Genomic DNA, 21224 nt, shown 5'->3' with positions numbered 1-21224 from the left:
CCACTATTGCTCTGCAGAAGGGGTGGTCTTAAATACCAGGATCTACTGTACATCCTTTCACACAAGATCTCTTAATTATACCTGGAATCTTCAGCCTTCCTTTTTACATAGCTATAGGTCATTTTGTATACATTTCCTTTATTTCCCTTAAGTATATTGTAACTTAATACACTGTACATTTCTAGAAGAGTAAAACTTGTACAACAAGCTTTGTACATGCCCACAAAAAACATTTTAAATGAAGTAATTTCACTAAAGAAATGTGTTCATGCAAACTTATCCAAAAGTATTTTTATATTAAGATAAACTTTTCCATTAACCTCACATTTCATTTATGACATTTATTAAAGTTGTAGATATTACAAACTTTACATACACATACACACACACACACAAATAACCAGATACATGTGTAGCTTGTGTTACACTATTGAACTGCCTTGTGTACAAATTACTCAGAAGCATACACCATTAAAATTTATTTTACCTACTTTAACCTAAAAACACTTCCTAGTTTTATGATAGTAAATACACATGAAATACAAAGTACTAAATTTGGGTCTTTTTGCCATTGACTATTGTCGACAAAATTTGGGTCTTTTTTTTCTAATATTAATTATTGTACTGCATAAAATAGTTTAATTAAATAAATACCATAAAAAAATTGCCTGCTTAATAGATGTTGTACAATGTCCCATAATTATGGGAATTTGTTTGCTTTTGTAATTGTGATAAGTGCTATTACAAATTCATCTGAGCTAACTGACATGTTTCCTTTGGTAAGAAAGCTTAAACTAAAAAGGAAAAAAAATTCTCCATACAGAAAGCAATGTAATGTACGTTATTTAATACAAAAGTAAAGGTTTTTGTTTACTGGTTATGAATAATATAAAATACAATCAAAAGAAAACTACTGGTAGTTTCTGAAAGAGGATGTGACAGGTGGGTATGGCAATATGGCAAGAATCCAATTTTCCCATTTGCTGGCTCTAATTAAATAAGATTGAAAGCCACAAAACTTATGCTTTGCCTGAATTATGAAAAAATTATAAATGGATACTTTACATGAAATTTTGTGCTTGTTTGAGAAACAGTAAGTAAAAGAAAAGGTGGCTAGAAATAAAATGTCACAGTTCTTGTACATTAAGTTTGTTTTGCCTTATAAAATTAAAAACTACTGAAATATGTTAACTACATTTTTATGCAACATCTATTGGCATACCTTGAAAAGTAAATTAAATCGTGAATACAACTTGAAAAAACCTTGCAACATGCATAGAAAAAAGATGGCTGTGGTAGGTATTCAATGCTTATTGGCACAAAGCTACAAGGGTATCTGTGCCAGACAAGATGTGGTACAGTATAGGGCAATTAAGGTAAATATATTTATTTAGGGCAAGAGAGTTGCGACCATCATTGAATGATTCCAGGGCCAATAGACAACTGAGTGTGTCTGAATATATTGTACAATTTCAACATGATTTAGGGCAAGAGAGTTGCGACCATCATTGAATGATTCCAGGGCCAATAGACAACCGAGTGTGTCTGAATATATTGTACAATTTCAACATGATTTAGGGCAAGAGAGATGGCATACAATTTGGCAGTGAAAACAGAAATTCTAGGGTGTAGTCTGTGTGCCACAATCGAACTGTCACAAATCATGGCTTAGCCCACTGAGTCACCCGATTTGGTACCGCGTGCATGCATATATATATATATATATATATATATATATATATATATATATATAGGAATGAATGGATCATGTGAGAGATGTTCAGTAAAGAAAAAGCAATAATTCCAATTGGGTGTATGCTTTCCTCAGATGACTCAAAGATAGGTTACAATTGGGGACAGTAATGTGCCATGATGGAATAGGCTGATTTGAAGAAACTGCAATGTTATTCAAGGATAAATCCAAATCTTCTAATTGTACCTGGATACGGAGACTAAAAAGAACAATGGCAGATTGTTATCAAAAAGTGTGGTCCATTGTGATTGGAAAACAACTTCAGGTGGGATGCTGTGGAAAGGATCGAAGTTTGGAAGCATACATTAGAGACAGTTGCCAACAGCAAATATAGAGGATTCACGAGATTCCACATAGACTTTGCATGGGAAAAGTACAAAAAGCTCCAATGCAAAGCTGAAGCCTCATGGTGATGGACAGGATCCAATATTTTTAGTGCCGAGGTTTTGGAAGAACCATAAACCACAGTCAAGTTTGGATCGGTGGAGGCGTGATAAATATTGAGCACGGAGTATTAATGTGCTCCTAAAGAAGAAGAGAGGACACGGAGAATGTTCAATGCATTTAGACATTTGATACAAAGTTGCTTGATGCGTAATATTTAACCTACAATCAAATACAAGATCTAAGAACTTTGTGTCGGACGACAGGAAGTACATCATCAAGACAGTTCTGGATCTGGGTCGATTCCCTGTTTGTGGCAGAAGCGTATACAAACGGTTTTAGAAAGTGAAAGTTTAAAACCATTTGCCATGGTCTACTTCAGTAGAAGATTGATTGCAGTTTGTAGCTGCTATTCAATAAACCTCATGTGCAATGACCAACACGAGATGTGACAATCATCAACAAAGACCATTTGCAATTGTAGGGGGGTAGCTGTTTAGTGATGGCATTAATCTTTATAATAAAGTGTGACACTCAGAATACAGCCCTGAGAGACTTCAAATTCCTGTGGGAAAAAATGAGAAAGTGTTGAACCCACATGCACTTTCAATGGGCACTTCATTAAGAATTGTTGGATGAAAAGGGACACGTGTCCACACAATCCATATGAGTGAAGGTCTCATAAGATGCCATATCTCCATATTGTATCTAAGCTTTTTCTAAATAAAAAATAGTAACAAGATGTCACCTTAAAAAGGCTTCTCTGATTGATGTTTCAAGGCAAATTAAGTGGTCTATCATAGTGTTTATGGAACCCACACTTAGTAGGTGAGAAAAGGTTGTTTGATTCAAGAAACTAAACAAGATGGGTATTGATTATCCTTTCTCTAAGATCTTACGGAGACAACTTGTCAAAGCAATGAGAAAGTAATTCGAAGGAATTGTTGGATCCTTCCCAGGTTTCAGAATATCAAAGCACCTGGATAGACATTTTCCTGCCATATATCCAATTAAAAACGGATAGGAGAATAGCAAGAGTTCTGGGAAAGGTGACACATCTCAATGTATATTATCAGGGTCAACTGATGTATTGCCAGACCCATGAATAGCATGTTTGAGGTCCATCAGTGTAAGAGGGCAATTGTAGTCATAGAAATGGTCAGTTGTAAAGGAAAGAGGCAGATGCTACGCCTATGTTTTAATGGCTAAAAAGGAAGAGGATAAGTTCGAAGAGCTAGATACACAAGAAGTTCAAGAGTATTGGCAATGCTCTATGAATCTGGAAATTCATGGCCATCAGATATTAAGATAGAGAGTGGGGCAGAAGTACATCTTCCACTCACCCTCCAGATCTTCTCCCATATGACTTTTGTGCTGGTAGTTGAAGAAATGCTGGAGGTGTATCTAAGATTCCTTCTGGCTTTGACGTCAAACTTGCCGAGCGCGTGCATGGGCTTGCTGAAATGCATTGCGGTTTGAGAGAGTGGGGTATCTTTGAAATTTATCCCAAGCACACTTCCAAGTTTTCTGTGTTAGAACAGGCAGAATTCCACTAAGGCCAGGGATGCCGTAGGGAACATGCCAAGGTTTTAGGGATGCATCGAGTAGCAACTTATATAATACTGTTGGTTACTGCTGCTATACAATCATCTATGGATGATTTACATAAGATGACAGGATCAAGTTCCGAGAGAGTAGTGAAAGAAGGCCAGTTGGCCTGGACCAACTTCCATTAAGTGTTTCATTAAGATTTGCTGATGAAGATTGTGTAGGGGGATAGAGTAAGGTCTGTTTGGATTCTTACTATAGTAGCAGGACAGGTTACAGTTCTGGTCAGAATAGGCAATAGTAATTTGAGCCTCTGTGCAAGCAAGAAAAAAGTATGTCTCAAGACAGTTAATCTTCTATCCATTTAGGGTAAGAGCTAAAATAACAGGGATGCGTTACATTATAGTTTATACAATGTTGTTCGAGTTGGCATTTGGTGGCATTATGGTCTTTACCACCACAATGGGCACAGGTCAAGGAACCACAGCAAGATTGTTTTGAATGACCAAATAGTTGACAATGGAAACATCGTACAGGATTTGGAATATAAAGTTGCACCTTACAATTCAGATATCCTGCTTTTATTGTGGTGGGAGAATCTGGGACAGTAAATGTTAGTATTAGAACATTTGTTGGTTCCAGAATTCCATTTTTGAATAAATATTTGGTGTACTACTGAGACACCTTGGCTGGAAAGACCTGCGAGGATCTCCAAATTGGGGACAATCCTTAAATCTTTCAACTATGACTCCTCTGGAAGTATTCAAAGTGGAATGAGGAGTAACTGCAATGGGTATGTCCCCCAAGGCCTTTGATGTCAGGAGTTTGGAATGCTGTGATGAAGACGTTTCCAGTAAGATGTCTCCGAAACAGTTTTTTGTTGTTTTTGCAAATTTAGGGAAGACAACAAGCCCTTCTAAATAAAAGATGGGGACATCTGCCATAGAGGTTTGTCACTTAAGGAATGCAAAATCAGGAACTACAGGACAAATTCAAGTGGTGAGTTAGACTGTACAGATTCATCAATGCGTTGTCGTTTTCCAGTAGTCGGGTTTTTCTTGATGGTTGCAAGTTGTGTTATTTTTGTTTTAGGAGTATCCATAATAAATAGAAAATTTTTAGGTACTCACTGACCCCACCCACCATGGAGCCCTACAACAGGATACACTACAGTGCCTTAAGGGCACTGCAGTAACACCAGGATTTCGAGAACACTATACCCGAACACCAGTGTCAGACAAGACTGCCTGTTTACAGGAATTCGAGGCCAAAGTGGTGTGTTGAAGTTGAACCCCTCAACCACCAGAATTCTCTCCTCTCCTTTATGAGTTACAGATGGTGATGCTTGTGGAAAGAAGGTTAATAAGAATGTTACATTCTATGGAGAAGTTTGGTTATTGCATCACATTTTGAACTGAAATGTGGATTTTAACATTAATATTACATCTGACTGAATCAGTTGACAAATAGTAATACTGCCCTGGTTAATGTTTTTATACTATTTAAAATAATTATGAATGTTTCCAATAATCTACAAGTATGTGCTGAACAGGAAAGAGACATCCAAAACACTGAAATAAGACTCACCAACATACAGCTTATAACATACACTTTAATTCAAAAGGTAACAAAATGTAAACACACCTAAACCATTTGTTCAACACATGCTCATATGCAACATCAATACCCATTAACCTTCACCACATAACTATCTACTAGCTATGCTATCACCTAACCTAAATGTAAGAATCTCACCACACACACACACACTATCCTTTGTCAACTAATACTGAATGAACTTAACATTTAAGTTTCAGTGCTTACCTAGCCGACAGTTAACAGCATCAGAGCCCCTGTTCTCAGTATCTGGCATTGTAATTGTAAAAATATAAACAGTTCCAACATTTGTTCCTGCCCAGAGTGTTAGGTTTGTTGTTACACCTTCAGAAAGTAAGCTTCATGTCAGCATTAAGGAATTATAAAAAAAAAAAATTCTAAATTTAACTGAATAAAGGGTTTGGAAACATGAAATAAAAACATGGGAATAATTGTAGCTGAAGAAAGAAGGTACAAAAGTTGAAAGGTGTCATTCAAGAGGATAACTAAAAAGAATAAAAAGGTGAACAATGCAACAGCTTTAAGAAATATTTGCATAAAAATACTGACAGTACAAAATGGTTAAATAAAACCAGTAGCATCAGTCCATCTAATTTTTGTAATATCTGATTGATAAAGTTTAGTATATAAAAAAGTTTGTTAAAACTAAGTTATTAAGGAGAAATACACGATAGTATTTTCACAGCTGACCACATTACACTAGATTAGAAGTAAAAAAAAATTTGATCAGATTTTGATACTCACAGCTAACTATAAAACTCTTGGCTATATAAAGACATTGGACAATTGATCCTAAGGTGTCATCTGCTGCCCTAGCCTCTACTTGACGTTCTATCGGTTTACCTGCACTTTCCACTGATCCTAAGGTGTCATCTATTTGATGTTCTACTGGTTTAGATTGATCTTCAAGTGACTGGACTTCAACACCTGTGGTACTTGCATCCTTTTGACTATTTAAATAAAAAACAAATTTAACCAATAGCATTTTTTAAAACAACTGAAGTGAAATAGCATTTACAAATACAAAACTAAAACCAAGTGCATAATTATTGTACAGTAAAGTTTGTTATATTAAAACAAATATCTAGCACATAAATGTTATACAAAATATCTCGATGAACAACATTCAAACCTTTCACTAGTTGATTTAGGAGGGGTTTTGTCCTTTTTACCCTCTTGAAAGCGTCTCTTCCTTAACCGACGAAATGATTCTCTCAGCGACTTTTTGAATGATTTTCTTCGGGTCATGGATGTATCACCTGCCGATAAGTCTACAAAGAGTAGATACAGTCTGTAACTAGACATACAGGTCGAGAACATTTTCACCTGCTGGTAAATCTCAGAAAATATAAAAATAGTAATAAAACACATTGTCCAATTCCAAACCTAGTACTAAATTTAAGTAAAATTATGAACATGTCTTTACTATGAATCTTTACCACTATAGATTTAAGAACAATACATGTCAAAAAGGCTTGTTTCTCTATTCACCATATACACTGTTTTACAGAAGCATGCTGTGGTCACTAACCATTACGGTTGAGGGTACACATAGATATGACATGTTGTTTCTGAACATAGTCAAACAATTCCAACCCATGTGATGTCCCAGCTGCAACCCTGTAATGAATAATTAGCGAACTATGAAACAAATATTGTATGAAATTTATCACAGATAAGGTTCTTCATGACAAAAAACACAACAGTACTAACATTCTACTGAAGTATGACAAATAAGCTTTTATGACACCAAATATTTATTACATTAAAGACAATCCATTTTTATCATAAGCTTAGAGCCACTTAGCAACATCCATCTTAAATCTTCACCTATGATTGAAGTACTCCAAGCTATCAGATAAAATATGCGACTAAAGCTGAAATAAAATATGAAGTACAACACTATTTGAATAACCAAATAGTCATAGTTACCATCTGCAATCAGTGGGAACTAACATGCATTAGAACAGTTTTTACTCACTACTGATGCCCAACAGATTAAGGCATTTATACAGCTAAAGGTTCAGTTATTTCCTGGGCAATAACAGTTGTTTAAGTCACCAATATGTTCCTTGAACTGGTACCACCAGTAATCAAGAATGTTTTGGAAGAAACCTTATCTATCAAGGTGTCAGAATATAACTGGAAATAGGTCGTCTTTGCCCCCCCCCCTTTACATTAATCACACTACTCGCCCATTATGAAACGAATGTTCACACCAATGTTGAAAAATCTCCAACAGAGTTCCCTTCTCTACAATAGTGCTTTAAATCAATAGCTTGTCCTGCAAGTACTAGTTTACCTGATGTAAAGTTTGTATGGTTACAGACAATCTTAGCCACTTTTGAAAGAAAGTCAAGTGGAATATTTCCTCCAGTTTAACATGAAAGGGGGGGGGCAGTCCAATAACTCAGTTCCATATAGGAACAAGAATAATGAATATATTTGAGAATTTAATACTTTTATACACAAACTATGGAGTTTTTGATAAAATTACAAATCTGTTCTATGCAGATGTGTTAGAGAATTATTAGAAGTAAAATTTAACCATCATGCACTATATATTGTATACACATATCCTCTAGGTCTCTAATGCATAGATCTACAGTTCTCATTCAGCATTCTCATACATTGTATCCAACTTTCTTCTACCATAAACTGTCACAAGGTTAACAAACATGGGTGAAATGGTAGCAACAATTACCTTAAAAAGTAATATGCTAGCCAGTGGTCATACATGTTCTCAGATGCATTCAACAACTTTAAAACAAAAAGTTTAAGTTTAATTTGTAGGAAAATATTCAGAATTAAATTTATACTTTGTTACATTAATTAGGTTGACCAACCTGATCACCACTGATAGCTAGTTAACCCCTGTAGCAAGATCCTGACTGAATAAGAAATACTCATGTAATATGTATGGTAACAAGTTTAACATATCCTTAATTTAGTTTGTATATCTAAGAAAAAACATGAAACATTATGGAAATTTTAAACTTTCCAGAGTTAAAAGCAACTAAGTTCTACTATTTTAGTGTAAACTTAAGTACAAATACCAACTATGTAAGGTCACTGAACCTAAATAAAGAGAAGCAAGATATCTAAATACTTACAATCCCAAATCAGAATGTAGTTGAAGAGCCGTTACTCCTGCCGGTGGTTTTAGCTGAATAATAACCACTTGCTGGAAGCCAGGCTCAAACTTCTGTTGTCCACCTTTGATATCCAACTGATCATGACCTTTCCATACAAAGTTCTCTCTGTCTTCCACAATACTTACTTGAAAGACCTTAAAAGTAAGAAAACTATTATGCATAGCTAACATTTCTATAATTCTAGAAATCTTTTAATAACCACCTACTACTACCACTCATCTTTCATTAAATGTTAATAAACCAATGTACTAATTATTGCAAGAATGGTGTACTTAACTATCTTCATTACTGGTTTAATATTTAGTTTTGTCTAGCTTGCTTTGATTAGAAGTTAAGTAGATAATAACAAATTACACTAAACCAGTTTCCTAAACTGTAGGCTGCAGTACCTGCAAGCTCATGAGCACTGCAGGATGCTTCAATTTTGAGGAGAACCGAACAACAGACATACGTTAGACATGGCATAGGAATACTAGCTCAAGGTAGTTCAGTTTTAACATTAGATTGCACTACATTCCTTTCAATGATGTTCTTGAATGTTTGAGACATGTTTGTTTACTTGTACTCTGTTACATAAGTAACTTAACTTTCAATTCTTAGATTTTGTATATAAATACTTGTCAATTTTCCAGGTACATCGCTAATCGAAATAACTTAAGGGTGTTGTGATCAAGTGTGAGGTCTAGCAAAAATTCAGTGAATTTGATTTTAGTCCTTGTGCATAGAAATGAAGATTTTTTATGAGAAGAGGGTGGCAAAGTTAAAGAAATGGAAATATGACTATAGTTATCTAGATTTTGGTTTCATCTCAGTAGAAGTCAATCATGAAGAGTGTTTGCAGTGTGTATTATGTTAAGGTTTTGGCTCCAGAGTGCATGCTTCAAAGTAAAATAAAATGCTACATACAGACCAGTTATCCTAACATTTACCAGAAAGTTAAGAGAACTGAAAGAACAAAGAGGTATATTTTTAAAACAAGTATAAATACCAAGCAGTGCTTCACTAGTACCGTACAAGGTGACAGTTGCATAAATGTAAAAAGCCTTACACCATCACAGAAGAACTGGTTTTACAAATGCTCAAGACTTGAGATACTTGACATAAGTGAAAACAAAACAACTTAGACTAGATTAAGTGCATCAGCATTTGTACCATTAGTGGTTGTTCTAAGTCTGGCTGTTATGGAAGATTGCAGGCACTCATACAAAGCAAAAAAGCTCTTGATCCACTGTGGACCCACTGCATAATCCACAAGGAAGCCCTTGTGTCATAGCACCCAAATACACTTAGTTCTGGAAAGTGTGTTGAAATGGTGAACTTTGTAGACTTTTTGTAAAGTCAAAAAAGTGAGGATATGGGATCTGAGCACACATCTTTGTTGTACTACTGCAGCTCACAGTGGCTCTCCTGTGGGGATGTACCGTTGCATGTGTTAGATTTTAACAGCAACTCTCATCTTAAAAAGAGAAAAACATAAATGTGCCAAAAACTTGGATATAAATTTTAATTTATCAAAATTAGCATACCTGTATAATTTTTGAAAACTGAATACATTCAATCACTCTCTGCAGGAAAGCATTATGCACATTGTGAAACTTGTAGAGAAGGTGTTAGCCTTCAGAAAAAAAGTTACCACGATGAAGAAAAAAAGAGTGAAGATGGTGGCAAATTGTTTCCCCCCTGTTGCAGCAGTTTGTTACATCCAATGAAGTTAATTTGACTCATGAACTAAAATCTGTTTTTGAGGAGCACCTAACATAGCTCAGTGACTGGTTTGAAAATTTACTTTCCAGAAGATAAGTTTGCAAGGATCCAAGACCCATTCAAGGCTAAGGCCACCATCTAAAATGTAAGACAGCTCAGTAAGACTTTCTGCAAAGGTACAACAAGACTTTAAAAACTAAATTTGGCAGAATTTTGGATATTGGTAAAAGATAGATATCCACTGCTAAGTGGTAAAGCTTAGGATTACTACCCAATCCAATTCCAAAGTTTAAGAAGCTGTGCAGAGCCCAACAGGCACACACGTCCCCTTAATTGCAAATATTTTAAAAATGAAATAAATGTTTTTACTTTCAATTTGCATGCATTATTCTTTCAAATGGCTACTAAGTTATTTGGACCTAACTAGTTAATAAATGGAACCATTAGGATTTTTTTTGCCAATGAGCACTATGAAAATATTGCCAAGACACTAAGGGTGCCATGAACAGTGTTTCAGATAAGGTGCACTAAACTATGCTACGTTAACTAACGGAACAATCTTTCTGCTACACATTCAAAAACTGACCAGTAGACAACCTTCAAGACACAGGGAGCATTACCAGTAAAGTTTGACTTTTGTAGAACACAGATAGCAGGTTAAGACAACCATGTGCAAATTGTTAAACTAAACTAAAAACAAAAGTTTTATACATCTGTCCTGCAAACATATAGCAACCTTCTTCTAGGCCTTGTTCTAATTTGAACAACCACACCTTTATAATTACAAATAGGAAAAAAGTAGCTGCGACAGAATATGGTTGTTAATTAATATATTAGTTAACTATAGAGATCCAGCAGTTAGAGAGTAATTTGTTTTTATCCAACTTCCTAACTATTAAGAGTGAGTGAAGTACTGATCTTCTGATAAGAATTGTCTGCAATAGCAACAGAAATGTACAGATAAATACCAAACTCATCTAGCAAAAGTTCTACAGATTGTAGGAAACAAAGAATGCTTGAAAGGAAACCCCCCCCCCATATGATTTTCAGGGGTTTGTTTTATTTTTTCTTCCTCTGTTTATGCACTTAAGATGGTCCATGTCCATTATTAGACCAAAAGGTTTTATTTACCGGACATACTTGTTAAAAGTTCTACAACAATGATCTATTTAATGTTCAAACAGGACAAGGCAAGTTATTACAAATCAACAATCAATTAAAACAGTAACTCACCTCAACTTCCTTCTCTACTGGTTCATCTTTTATCTCAAACACAATCACCTGGCCAGCAGTTCCTCCCACAACCAGAACCCCACTCAAGACACAAAGAACTATCTTTTTAACAGCAAGACGAGGATCATCACTATATGGATCAAAATTTCCTATCTGAAAATTAAATTTGTGTTATTCCACGTTTCAAGTAGCCACTAAAGCTTCAGGACTTATTACGATAACTTAACAACTTTAGTCAAACAATTTAAAATGCTGTACAAATAATTAATATTATGGAAGAAAAATAACTACAGAAAATAAATACTAACCTTCCGAAAGGGGGGCCATTCCTCCCCCTCTTCTACGGGTGAAGCCTCATGTTCTTCCCCTTCAAAAAGGTTGGCAGTTCTTAAAGTGTACAAGTGTTTCAGACACACTCCAGAGGCATCCCAAAACCTGATGGTGCCATCCTCATGGCCAGTCAGTATCAACTCTTGTTCTGTTGGTGGTTCCAAAAGATTTTTACCACCAGTGATTGGCCAGTCCTAGGGAAAGTTTTTAGGAAATCATAGAATTCAATAAAAAACCTAAAAAGGTATGCAAACTGTTGTAATTTAATATTAATAAAATGGTTTAGTACCAGCTCTCCACTCCTCAGATTCATCACAGCATCCATCGTGAACTCTTAACCACGAATTAGCAATAACCACTTATTCTTGTGGAGTAATTGGTAATTTTTAAACTTTTAGAAACATTTTTACTAATATTGTGAATGCTTCTTACTTGGTAAGTTGCTGATGCCAAGACATGTACATGTTCTTATAATACAGTACTCACAAACTTGTGTGGATCTGAGAAAAAAGGTTTTACTTTACTGAGAACAGTAATACTTTTATTTATTGAAAAAATAGTCAGTTAACCAATTTCCCTATGCACTTTGAATATATGTTAAAAAGACAAAAATCTCCATCACATATTCCATGGTCTCGTGTTCTCACTAAACCCAAGTTATTTAATGTCTTATACAAACCTTCATGGACAATATCATTCAAAACCAGGTATAATTAAGTGTACACATTTACCAATGTAAAGAACAAAAACAAATTACCAACTCTGATTTGTTCCCAAGTCTTAACTTCCTACCGAATGTCTTTGGTCAATGCTATAGAAGCTCTGTCCATCTTACTACTTTACTCTCCAATGTAAAGCAAGTTATAATTATCCAATAACAATTAGAACTTAACTTTTAAAAGTTAAGTTTTACTAGTAAATCATTAAGATGGTGTATTTTTTTGATATCAGTACTTTAAAAAAACTATGTACCGTCATGATGTAGTAACCATAAAAACAAAATAACTTTCCTAAACAGTTACTTAAAACAAATGTTTAACAACTGCCAAGGTTAAATGTTTGTGCAAAATTAAAAACAAGCAAACAAACCAAAGATACCCAAGGACCATCTATTCTAGCAGTTCCTAATTAGCAGTGTAAGATTAGAGGGAAGGTAGCTAGTCATCACTACCCATTGCCAACTCTTGGGCTATTCTTTTAGCCATGAGTAGTGAAATTGACCATCACATTATAATGGCTCCACAACTGAAAGGGGAGGCCATTTGGCATGGCAGGGATTCTTTACAAAGTATACACAAACAGATGTACATATTTTATATACTTATAATTCCACTTTACTTATATTTCTTTACACTGGTACTTGCATTTCTAAGTGGATACACAGATTAATACCAAGTCTTATTCACAAGAAGTGAATAAGTTATGGCTAGACAGCATCTAATGGATTTAGAAATCCAAGGTGTCTTGATTTGCATTTCAAGATATGCCCAATATACATTACAGTAAAAATTACAAGTTTCTAGACAAGTTAATTTTTGAAAATAAGGTTGCCACACAAAACTCTTCCAAACTTGTTTCATGATATTTTCAAGGTACTTATTGTTTTAACAGTTGTCTTAAGAAAAAAAAAAAGATTTTCCACATAACTAATAGTTTTAAAATCTTGTCAAATTATGATAAGGGTTTATGAAATATTAAGCCAATGATTATAAAAAAAACAAACAACTGTTCAAGTATAAGGAACAAGTATTTTTACTAAAAATTAGTAGAACATTATTGTAAATTTCAACATTTTCCTTCCCTTACAATGAACTAACACTTACTTTGGTGGAGTACTGATGTTTAATCTGTTTATTGCCTGCAGCTACAATTCTGTCCCACAGATCCTGTGGGGAGCTGCAGTGATGGGTACAGGTTATAGCAGATGTGTGGAGGCTCGACAAGTAAGGCAGGCAGAAAGTTGGCCAGCCTTTAGTTTCTAGATCTATGACAACGAGCTCCTCTTCTAGAAGAACCAGTAGCGATTGAGGATTGTCAAACACTAAAAAAAAAAAAAAGGGTTATTTAGAACAGAACAATTTAATTAACAAAAAGTCAAAAAGCAATAACATGAAAGTAAAACAATACGTACTCAAAGCAGGGGAACACAAATTATAATACAGTTAACAGTTTTGTAAACAAACTTTGAAACAAATTAACCATTTATTGAGCTGTAAAACTGAGAAGAGAAACATTTTTTAATCTTCATATTTCTAGATCAAAAGTTAAATTTTATAGAACTTAAGACATGTTTATCAATAAAAAGCTTACAGAATAGAATTATACAATAGAAAAAGGTTCAGACACCTCAATAGAATACAAAAACGATACTACAAAAGTCTATTTATGATGCAAAAAACATAACCAAAAACACACAACATTAAGGTGAGAACTGGTAAATTAATTATGAAACAAAGTATCACCCACACAAGAATTGGTGGGCCAGTGACATTAGAGTTCTGCAGTAATTCAGTATACTGGTGGTGCACAAAAAGATTAATTGGGTGCACACAGCAGGGAAAGTAAGCAGGAAAATTGTCAAACACACACACACAGAAGTTACATAAAAATATTACAAGTAACAGTGTGATGCTGGCTCAAAGACGGAAAGTAAAAAAGTGATATTTGTTAAAGAACATTAACACTAATATTGTCTTAAGATACTCTAAAGCAAGGTAATAATGACAGAAGACGTGAAAATTGTATTTTTACTTGATCTATAAACAAAAGTAGATGCATTTGGTATGTATTTTGGGAAGCTAGTAGCTTCATGAATTCTATTCAACTTTACAACAAAGACATTTCATATTAACATACCAGCATCAGGAGAGGTGTCAGTGATGGCTATAAAGTCAACTAGATTAGAAGTAAAGTCTAAAACTTGATGACTATCTCCCTTCATGATAGTTACTGTGTGACGATCTCCGTAACTTGCCCTTGGCATACCCCCAGAAAATATGATAAAATCCTCTCTGTAAGAAATAAAATTCTTCAAACAGCTACATACTAATACTAAGCTTCCACCATACTTGTATACAAAATATTATGATAAAAGGTAACTTTTCTGCTTCATTGTATTACACAATTTTTTTTTTTTTGAAAATTGATGTCATTTAATAAACTGTTTTAGGACAATCCTGTTTCTTCAGTATTGTAGGAGAGACCAGCATCTACAACTGTTATGATGGGTACTGCTTCAATCATTACCAATTTAGTAATTTAATTTATGGAGAAGCACAAACCTAAAAATTTAAAAAGACAAAATTACAGTTAGTTGCTGAAGAATGCTACTCTCTTCAACCCTTACCATAAAAACAGGTTATTTTATGGATAAAACCCCACCAATTTTATACTATGAAGTAAATCGGTACTTAAATTGAAATTTAGAAAAATTAAAATTGTTTTTACCTTTACACTTCAAATAACCAGTTTATCTTCTGATTTTATTTTCCTAATGCATTAAAGTTCAAATTGAATTAACACCTTCCCACAGAACTTAAAGTAAAAATAAATTTCGTCTAAAATATTAAATCACTTTCATATCAAGTTTACTGTAACTTAGTAAATATCCACTTACTCTTCTTTCACAGACAGCCATAGGATATTGTTCATACTTTTACATGGAAAAGGACCTGAAAAACAATAGTTGATTTCCTGTTATCCAAAGCTGAAACAGGACAACCAGTTTAGTGATATTATCACACACTATTAAGACACCAGTGTTACAAGTTCTGTAGAGGTATATTGTACTACTATATTAAAAATGTCTTATTGTTTTCACTTTTAATACCAAAATGTTACCCAATCACCAAAATAACAACCAGTTTAATAACATCAGAGCTTTGAAGACCCCCAAACAATATCATTAAAACTTAAAATAAGCCTAGTTGATAATCAACCATGTGACAAATTCCTACTCATTTAAAGTATTTATACATTTCATAACACTACCTTTCAGTATAGTGTGTACATCTTCACAAACTTTGGAAATCTTTCAGCAACCATTGGTATTTCACACACAAAGCATTTTTAGTAAGGTATTTTAAACTAAAATAAAGAGGTATATGAAGAATTTGTTTTAAATAGTCCATGGGCAAATTGATTTCCATGTTAAGATTAAAAAACCTTTTTTCTTCATCTTAACAATCTCAGATTTTGTGTAATCTCTGGGACATCCTAAATAAATTTAAAAAATGTTTTTAAGACTGATTTGTTATTTTCTCTACCCTAACTATACAATATTGGTCAGTATGACCAATCCTGTAACCATAACAAAACAAAACTAAAATTTCCTTTAGTTTTTTAAACTTCAAATTCTAACAAAATTAGAATTTTCATACTAAGTAGCTTTAAGGTACTCACAGTAGCCATCTGTTTATAGTTTATTTATTGCCCTCCAAACTACCATTTGCTCCAAGAAAACATGGACACGTTATGCTATCGAATTATATTATCCATAAACTGCTCACATAGATGCCTCCCAAAAACATTTTATTTACTTAATCTTACCTTAACATTATTTTAGTTACTTCTATCTTAGTAAACAAGAAAATACTTGCAAAAATCTTTTCTTCCTGTCAATAAGACAAATATATTCTCCCCACAATACTAATGGTATTGATGCATTATACAAGTTTAACTAAATAATGCACTAAATGACAACTAGTGACATCATGCAAAACAGAAAAGTACACAATTTCTCATAGTTCTCAATTTTCTGGCTTTAATTGACAAGAGCCATTACAAATTTAAAGTTTGTTATTATCTTTCCTCTGGGAATGAAGCTTGTACTGTAATTTGTTTGGTTTTTATTGTGCAAAAAATAATGCTATATAATACATCATTTGATAGAAAAACTTTGCTTTCCATTAATTACAGATAATTAACTGCAAGATAGAACTTAAATTCTGAGAAAGATGCAACTGGTAGATATGGCAAGAGGAGTGCAATTTGGCAGCTCTGTAAATAAACAAAATTAAAGGTTAAAAAATTATGGGTTGTCCACTCACTGACAGTTTGATAGTTAATTTACACTGAAATGTATATTGATGGGATGGTGGATGAAATAAGGAGATGCCTAGAAAAAGTGTAAGGTGCATGATACTAAGGAAAATTAAGATTGTTTTTTTCAAATATTTCCACATAAAATTAGTAACTAAAAACTTGTATATTATTAAAATTTAAATTATGAACTACGATTTTGTTATTAATTGGTGTAACATATAAAAGTTAACTTCTGAAAATGATTAAAATCTTGCAACATGTGATTAAAAGGATGCATGTCAATAGCATTAAGATTTAAAAAAAAAAAAGTCTTATTTACAAGGTTTCATTACCACAGAGCAGCATTCAGAATGGTCACCCAAGTTGATTTATACACTAAAAATGTTTTGATAAACTAAGCACTCACATTAGTTACCTAGAGTCAATAATACCTAGTTATCACATCTCTGATTGGACTTATTCCATTACTAACCGTAAGGTGTCTTAGGATTCTCGCAGGGCTTGGAAGAATCAGCAGTAGTCCACAGAATGTAGCTTCCATCATTATGAGTACTCATAAATTTTGTGCCATCCCTGTACCAGGTAACAGACTCCAATTGCTGAGAAAAATACACATTTACATTATTTTATCCATTAGTTACGGGATTAACTAACCGAGCAATGTACTCTTAACACTCCCATTACAGGAGGTTAAACTGATACGTTTAATGAGCCAATAACATCATTCTCTGGCACTGAACCTTCAGACAACATCTGGTTTTCCTTTTTTTTCTAAAGGCACAGTTAAGTAACCTAATTAAGACCTCCAAACTAGATTCAAAACAGCCCACTTAGAAAGTCCAAGTAGATGTAGTCCAACAAAATAATACCACCACTATGAATTGTACAAGTTGTTTAAGATAAGGTTAGTTTCTCACCAAGAGTAAACTACCTACAATATCTCTATCATTTAAGGGTAAGTTTCCTGATAATGTTTAGTGTGTATGAAACATTTCACTATTACATAAAGCCCGTTTTAATAGAATCTGAGAATTAGGGTTACTTACATATACATAAATTGTTTTAAAAACTAATCAAATACGTTAATTGCAAAGAGGTTACTTCAAACAGCACTATAAAAATAATGGAATTAATATAAGTTAAACAAAAATTCAAAAGTAAAAACAGTGTAGGATGTTTTATATCAACAACATCTTAATCACAGAAGCATTATCTCCAAAAATAAACTAACATTTTAAGAACAGTGAAAGCAAAGAATTTAACTTTGCTCACCTGACTTCCTGTGTAGATTTTATCTGCAGCCAGGACCTTTAGGTCCCACAAAACCATCAGTCCACGATTATAACCAATTAAGATAAGATTAGGATTGGATGGACTTTCAGCTATCCCTTCAACAGCTCCAGGATTCAACTTGTAATCATCAGAAACACTAGGCAAAATTTAAAAAATTGCATAGGTGGCAAACAGTGAGACTCCACATATCAGACTTCCAATGTTATTTACTCTATATACAGTAGGCAGTTTTCATTACTAAAGCCCACTGCCTCTGTCCCTTCTGCTAGTAGCAGAAATTTGTGACAGTTAAGATTCCAGTTAAAGTTAACACCAGTAAGCACTTTTTAAATTAATGGAGATAAAGAGTTTTATATATTTAAAGAATGTCTGGAATGGATAGAGAAGGCACTAATAGAAGAGTGAACAACATTTCAACCTTCTTCGGTCATCGTGGCTTCTCTACCCATTCCAGCTCTTTAAATATACAATTCTCTCTACAAGTTGGTTTTCTCATCACAGATGAAGATTTTATCCAAATACTATTACATCTAGTCCAGGGTTTTGGGGTTAGACAATATTACAAGCATTAAGACCTTACTAAGCATTCAGGTGGCTCCCTAACCTTACAAATGACAACTTTAGTTGTATTTTGTAAAACTAACTAGTCTAAGTTACAGTATCATGGGTACTTCACTAACGTTTGGCAAAACATAGCTAATACAGTTTTAAATCATGTTTATTGTCATGACTATGAACAGGAATTATCAAATAGATCTCTATATATACGTGTATATTGTATATAAAACTCACAAATCTTCAACTCTTGTCTACTATAATACGACCCATACTTAACTTCAAAATCAACTATTATTAATGTGTATACATGGCTGTATAATAGCTCAGAATTATTTCAAAAGTTTCATATCAGTAAACACTCATTACAAAATACACAAACACTTGCATTCTTCCAATAGCCTGGAGTATTGGACAGTGATACTTATTTTAAACAATTCATTTTTTAATTGAGAGATATCCATCCTGAGACAGAACTGATTTTTTTTTTTTTTTTAACACCTGGTAGGGTGTTAAAAACTTACAAAAACAGTAATTACAAACAGAAAACTACTAAAGGAAACAGACAAGATTCTAAAAGTGTACAAATCAGGAGTAAAATCTGAGGCTGGCTTATTTAAAATGTATCTATAAAAGGTAAAAACTTAGTCTACAATGAATTTATTGAAAATAGATATGGTAAACAGTCCCATATTTAACTGAAAATAAAAGATACATCTAAATGATGTTATACATCACTAATGCTACACATTCTTAGGAGAGTTTGGGGCTAGTATTTTGGTGCAGTAAAACTCACTTTTGCATGATAACATCCTGGTAAATGATATCTTCTGTCATCTCAAAAGCCTTGACATCCAGAAGGTAAATGTTACCTCCCTCTGTACCAATGAGAAGGTTTTGTCCATGAGACAGTAAACAACAGCTGGATATCTTCAACCTAGAGAAGGTAGAACCAATTAAGATTATGCCATGTACATTTTAATAAAAAAAAATCTTAAATGCATTCATTGATCGAAGAAAATGTAATTGTCACCTAAGTGTAGCTAATGCAACACATAAAATGTCAGCTAGAAATACATTAATACAGAAAATAAAGTAAGAACAGTTAACAGGAGTAAACCAAATAAAATAGTAGGAATACTTGTATATTAAAACAAAAGTTACAAGTTGAAGTGTTTATTAAAAAACAAAACACTTTAGTAAACACTTGACAAAATACATTTACATGTGTTGTGTATAAAATATTCACATACATCTTTAACCCTTTCAGATGTCAGGGGCATTACAGATACCTCAATTTTGTTTTAACATGTTAAATGTTTAGTTTCAAGCACAGTGGTTAAATACTTACAAAATAGTACCTAGGTTTAAAGTCAATTTGATTTAGTTTTGACAATTTCTGGTTTTGCAACATTAACTTTTACAAGAAAAGTTTGAAAGAAAAACATTTAAAAAATTGAAATTTTAGAGAAAATATTCAAGTTTAATTTTATATATCAACATAGATAACTATATTAGCATTCACTTTATTTGACACTTACATATTTTACTAGTAACCACTTAGGATACAAGTTAAAAATTGCAAAAAGTGGAAAACTATCCATGAAGAAACTGACCTTTCAAAATAGCCTTAGATCATGACAATGGTATAGGTGCAACCCACACAGGTACAAACAAAGTTAAAAAGGTACATTTTACAGTTAGTTTCATTCTCTTACCTTTCTTCTAAAGAGCAGGATTTCACCTCTGTTAAATAAGATTCTCCATCAGATGTGTTGATCTCCCACAGATGAAGAGAATTATCATCACACAAACTGATAAGACGACCCTAAAAACAAAAGTTTATTTTCAAGTCATAGTTACAAACCTACAATTATTACATGGCTTAGTAAAATACCCTGGTTACAGCTATAGAAGGCTAGTAATAGATATTTTACTCTGGAAGTCTTGTTAATTCAATCTTTTGTTTCAACCACTAAGTATATAACCAGAACTTGGAGGCAACTTTTCTTTAACACCGCTTTAATATAATATTTTAATACACTTCTGAGAAAAATTATCTGGACCTTTACAAGTTATACAATTGTATACAGAACTATAGATAAAAAGATGTTACCACATTTATCAATGTGGTAATTATTCTGATATCCTGCAGGATGAAGCTATGTTTTAGAACTGTATGAAGAATAATTAAACAACTTGCATGAAAAAAAATGTGCAACTGGTCAAAGTATGCACAGTGGGTACAACTAAAAATAAACACAAAGGTATAGTAATATGGCACAGCATCTGCTACATCTAGTACCAACAGTGCACTTTGTCTAACACCATGAATACTAACAAACCTCAAAAGCAATTGTTCATGAATATACACTCAGTGGATCAGTCAGTTAAATAATTAAAATGAAACTTACAAGTATAATTTAGTTTTAAAACATACTACACAAGTTAGATGCAGAAGGAAATCAAAATGCAAAAATACTAAATGTTTGTAACCATTACATTATACTGGATGTAGCTGAGGATAGCTTGTATATATTTATCTTACCGAAACTTATAAAACATGAAATGGAACCTGCTTCTGAAGGTCAGGGTTCAATGACTAAAGT

General features: G+C 33.4%; 1 protein-coding gene across 6 annotated transcripts in view; it reads right to left on the bottom strand.

The window, feature by feature from the left end:
- Positions 1–21224, bottom strand: part of LOC143233776 (lethal(2) giant larvae protein homolog 1-like) — a 36274-nt gene that overhangs the window by 8432 nt on the left and 6618 nt on the right. For all 6 annotated transcript variants that reach the window (XM_076470421.1, XM_076470422.1, XM_076470425.1 and 3 more), the window contains 14 exons: positions 20334–20443; positions 19412–19552; positions 18040–18196; positions 17240–17366; positions 15341–15395; positions 14581–14735; positions 13548–13765; positions 11703–11918; positions 11395–11547; positions 8416–8591; positions 6834–6922; positions 6435–6573; positions 6047–6252; positions 5510–5626 (listed from right to left, as the gene is read on the bottom strand). In XM_076470421.1, coding sequence (XP_076326536.1) covers positions 5510–5626; positions 6047–6252; positions 6435–6573; positions 6834–6922; positions 8416–8591; positions 11395–11547; positions 11703–11918; positions 13548–13765; positions 14581–14735; positions 15341–15395; positions 17240–17366; positions 18040–18196; positions 19412–19552; positions 20334–20443 — 2059 coding nt within the window. The remainder of the gene's footprint in view (positions 1–5509; positions 5627–6046; positions 6253–6434; positions 6574–6833; positions 6923–8415; positions 8592–11394; positions 11548–11702; positions 11919–13547; positions 13766–14580; positions 14736–15340; positions 15396–17239; positions 17367–18039; positions 18197–19411; positions 19553–20333; positions 20444–21224) is intronic.

Source organism: Tachypleus tridentatus, chromosome 12 (genome assembly GCF_004210375.1).
Source record: "Tachypleus tridentatus isolate NWPU-2018 chromosome 12, ASM421037v1, whole genome shotgun sequence".
Taxonomy (NCBI): Eukaryota; Metazoa; Arthropoda; class Merostomata; order Xiphosura; family Limulidae; genus Tachypleus; species Tachypleus tridentatus.
The sequence above is the reverse complement of the archived record's forward strand: the minus strand, read 5'-3'. Positions and strand labels throughout refer to the sequence as shown.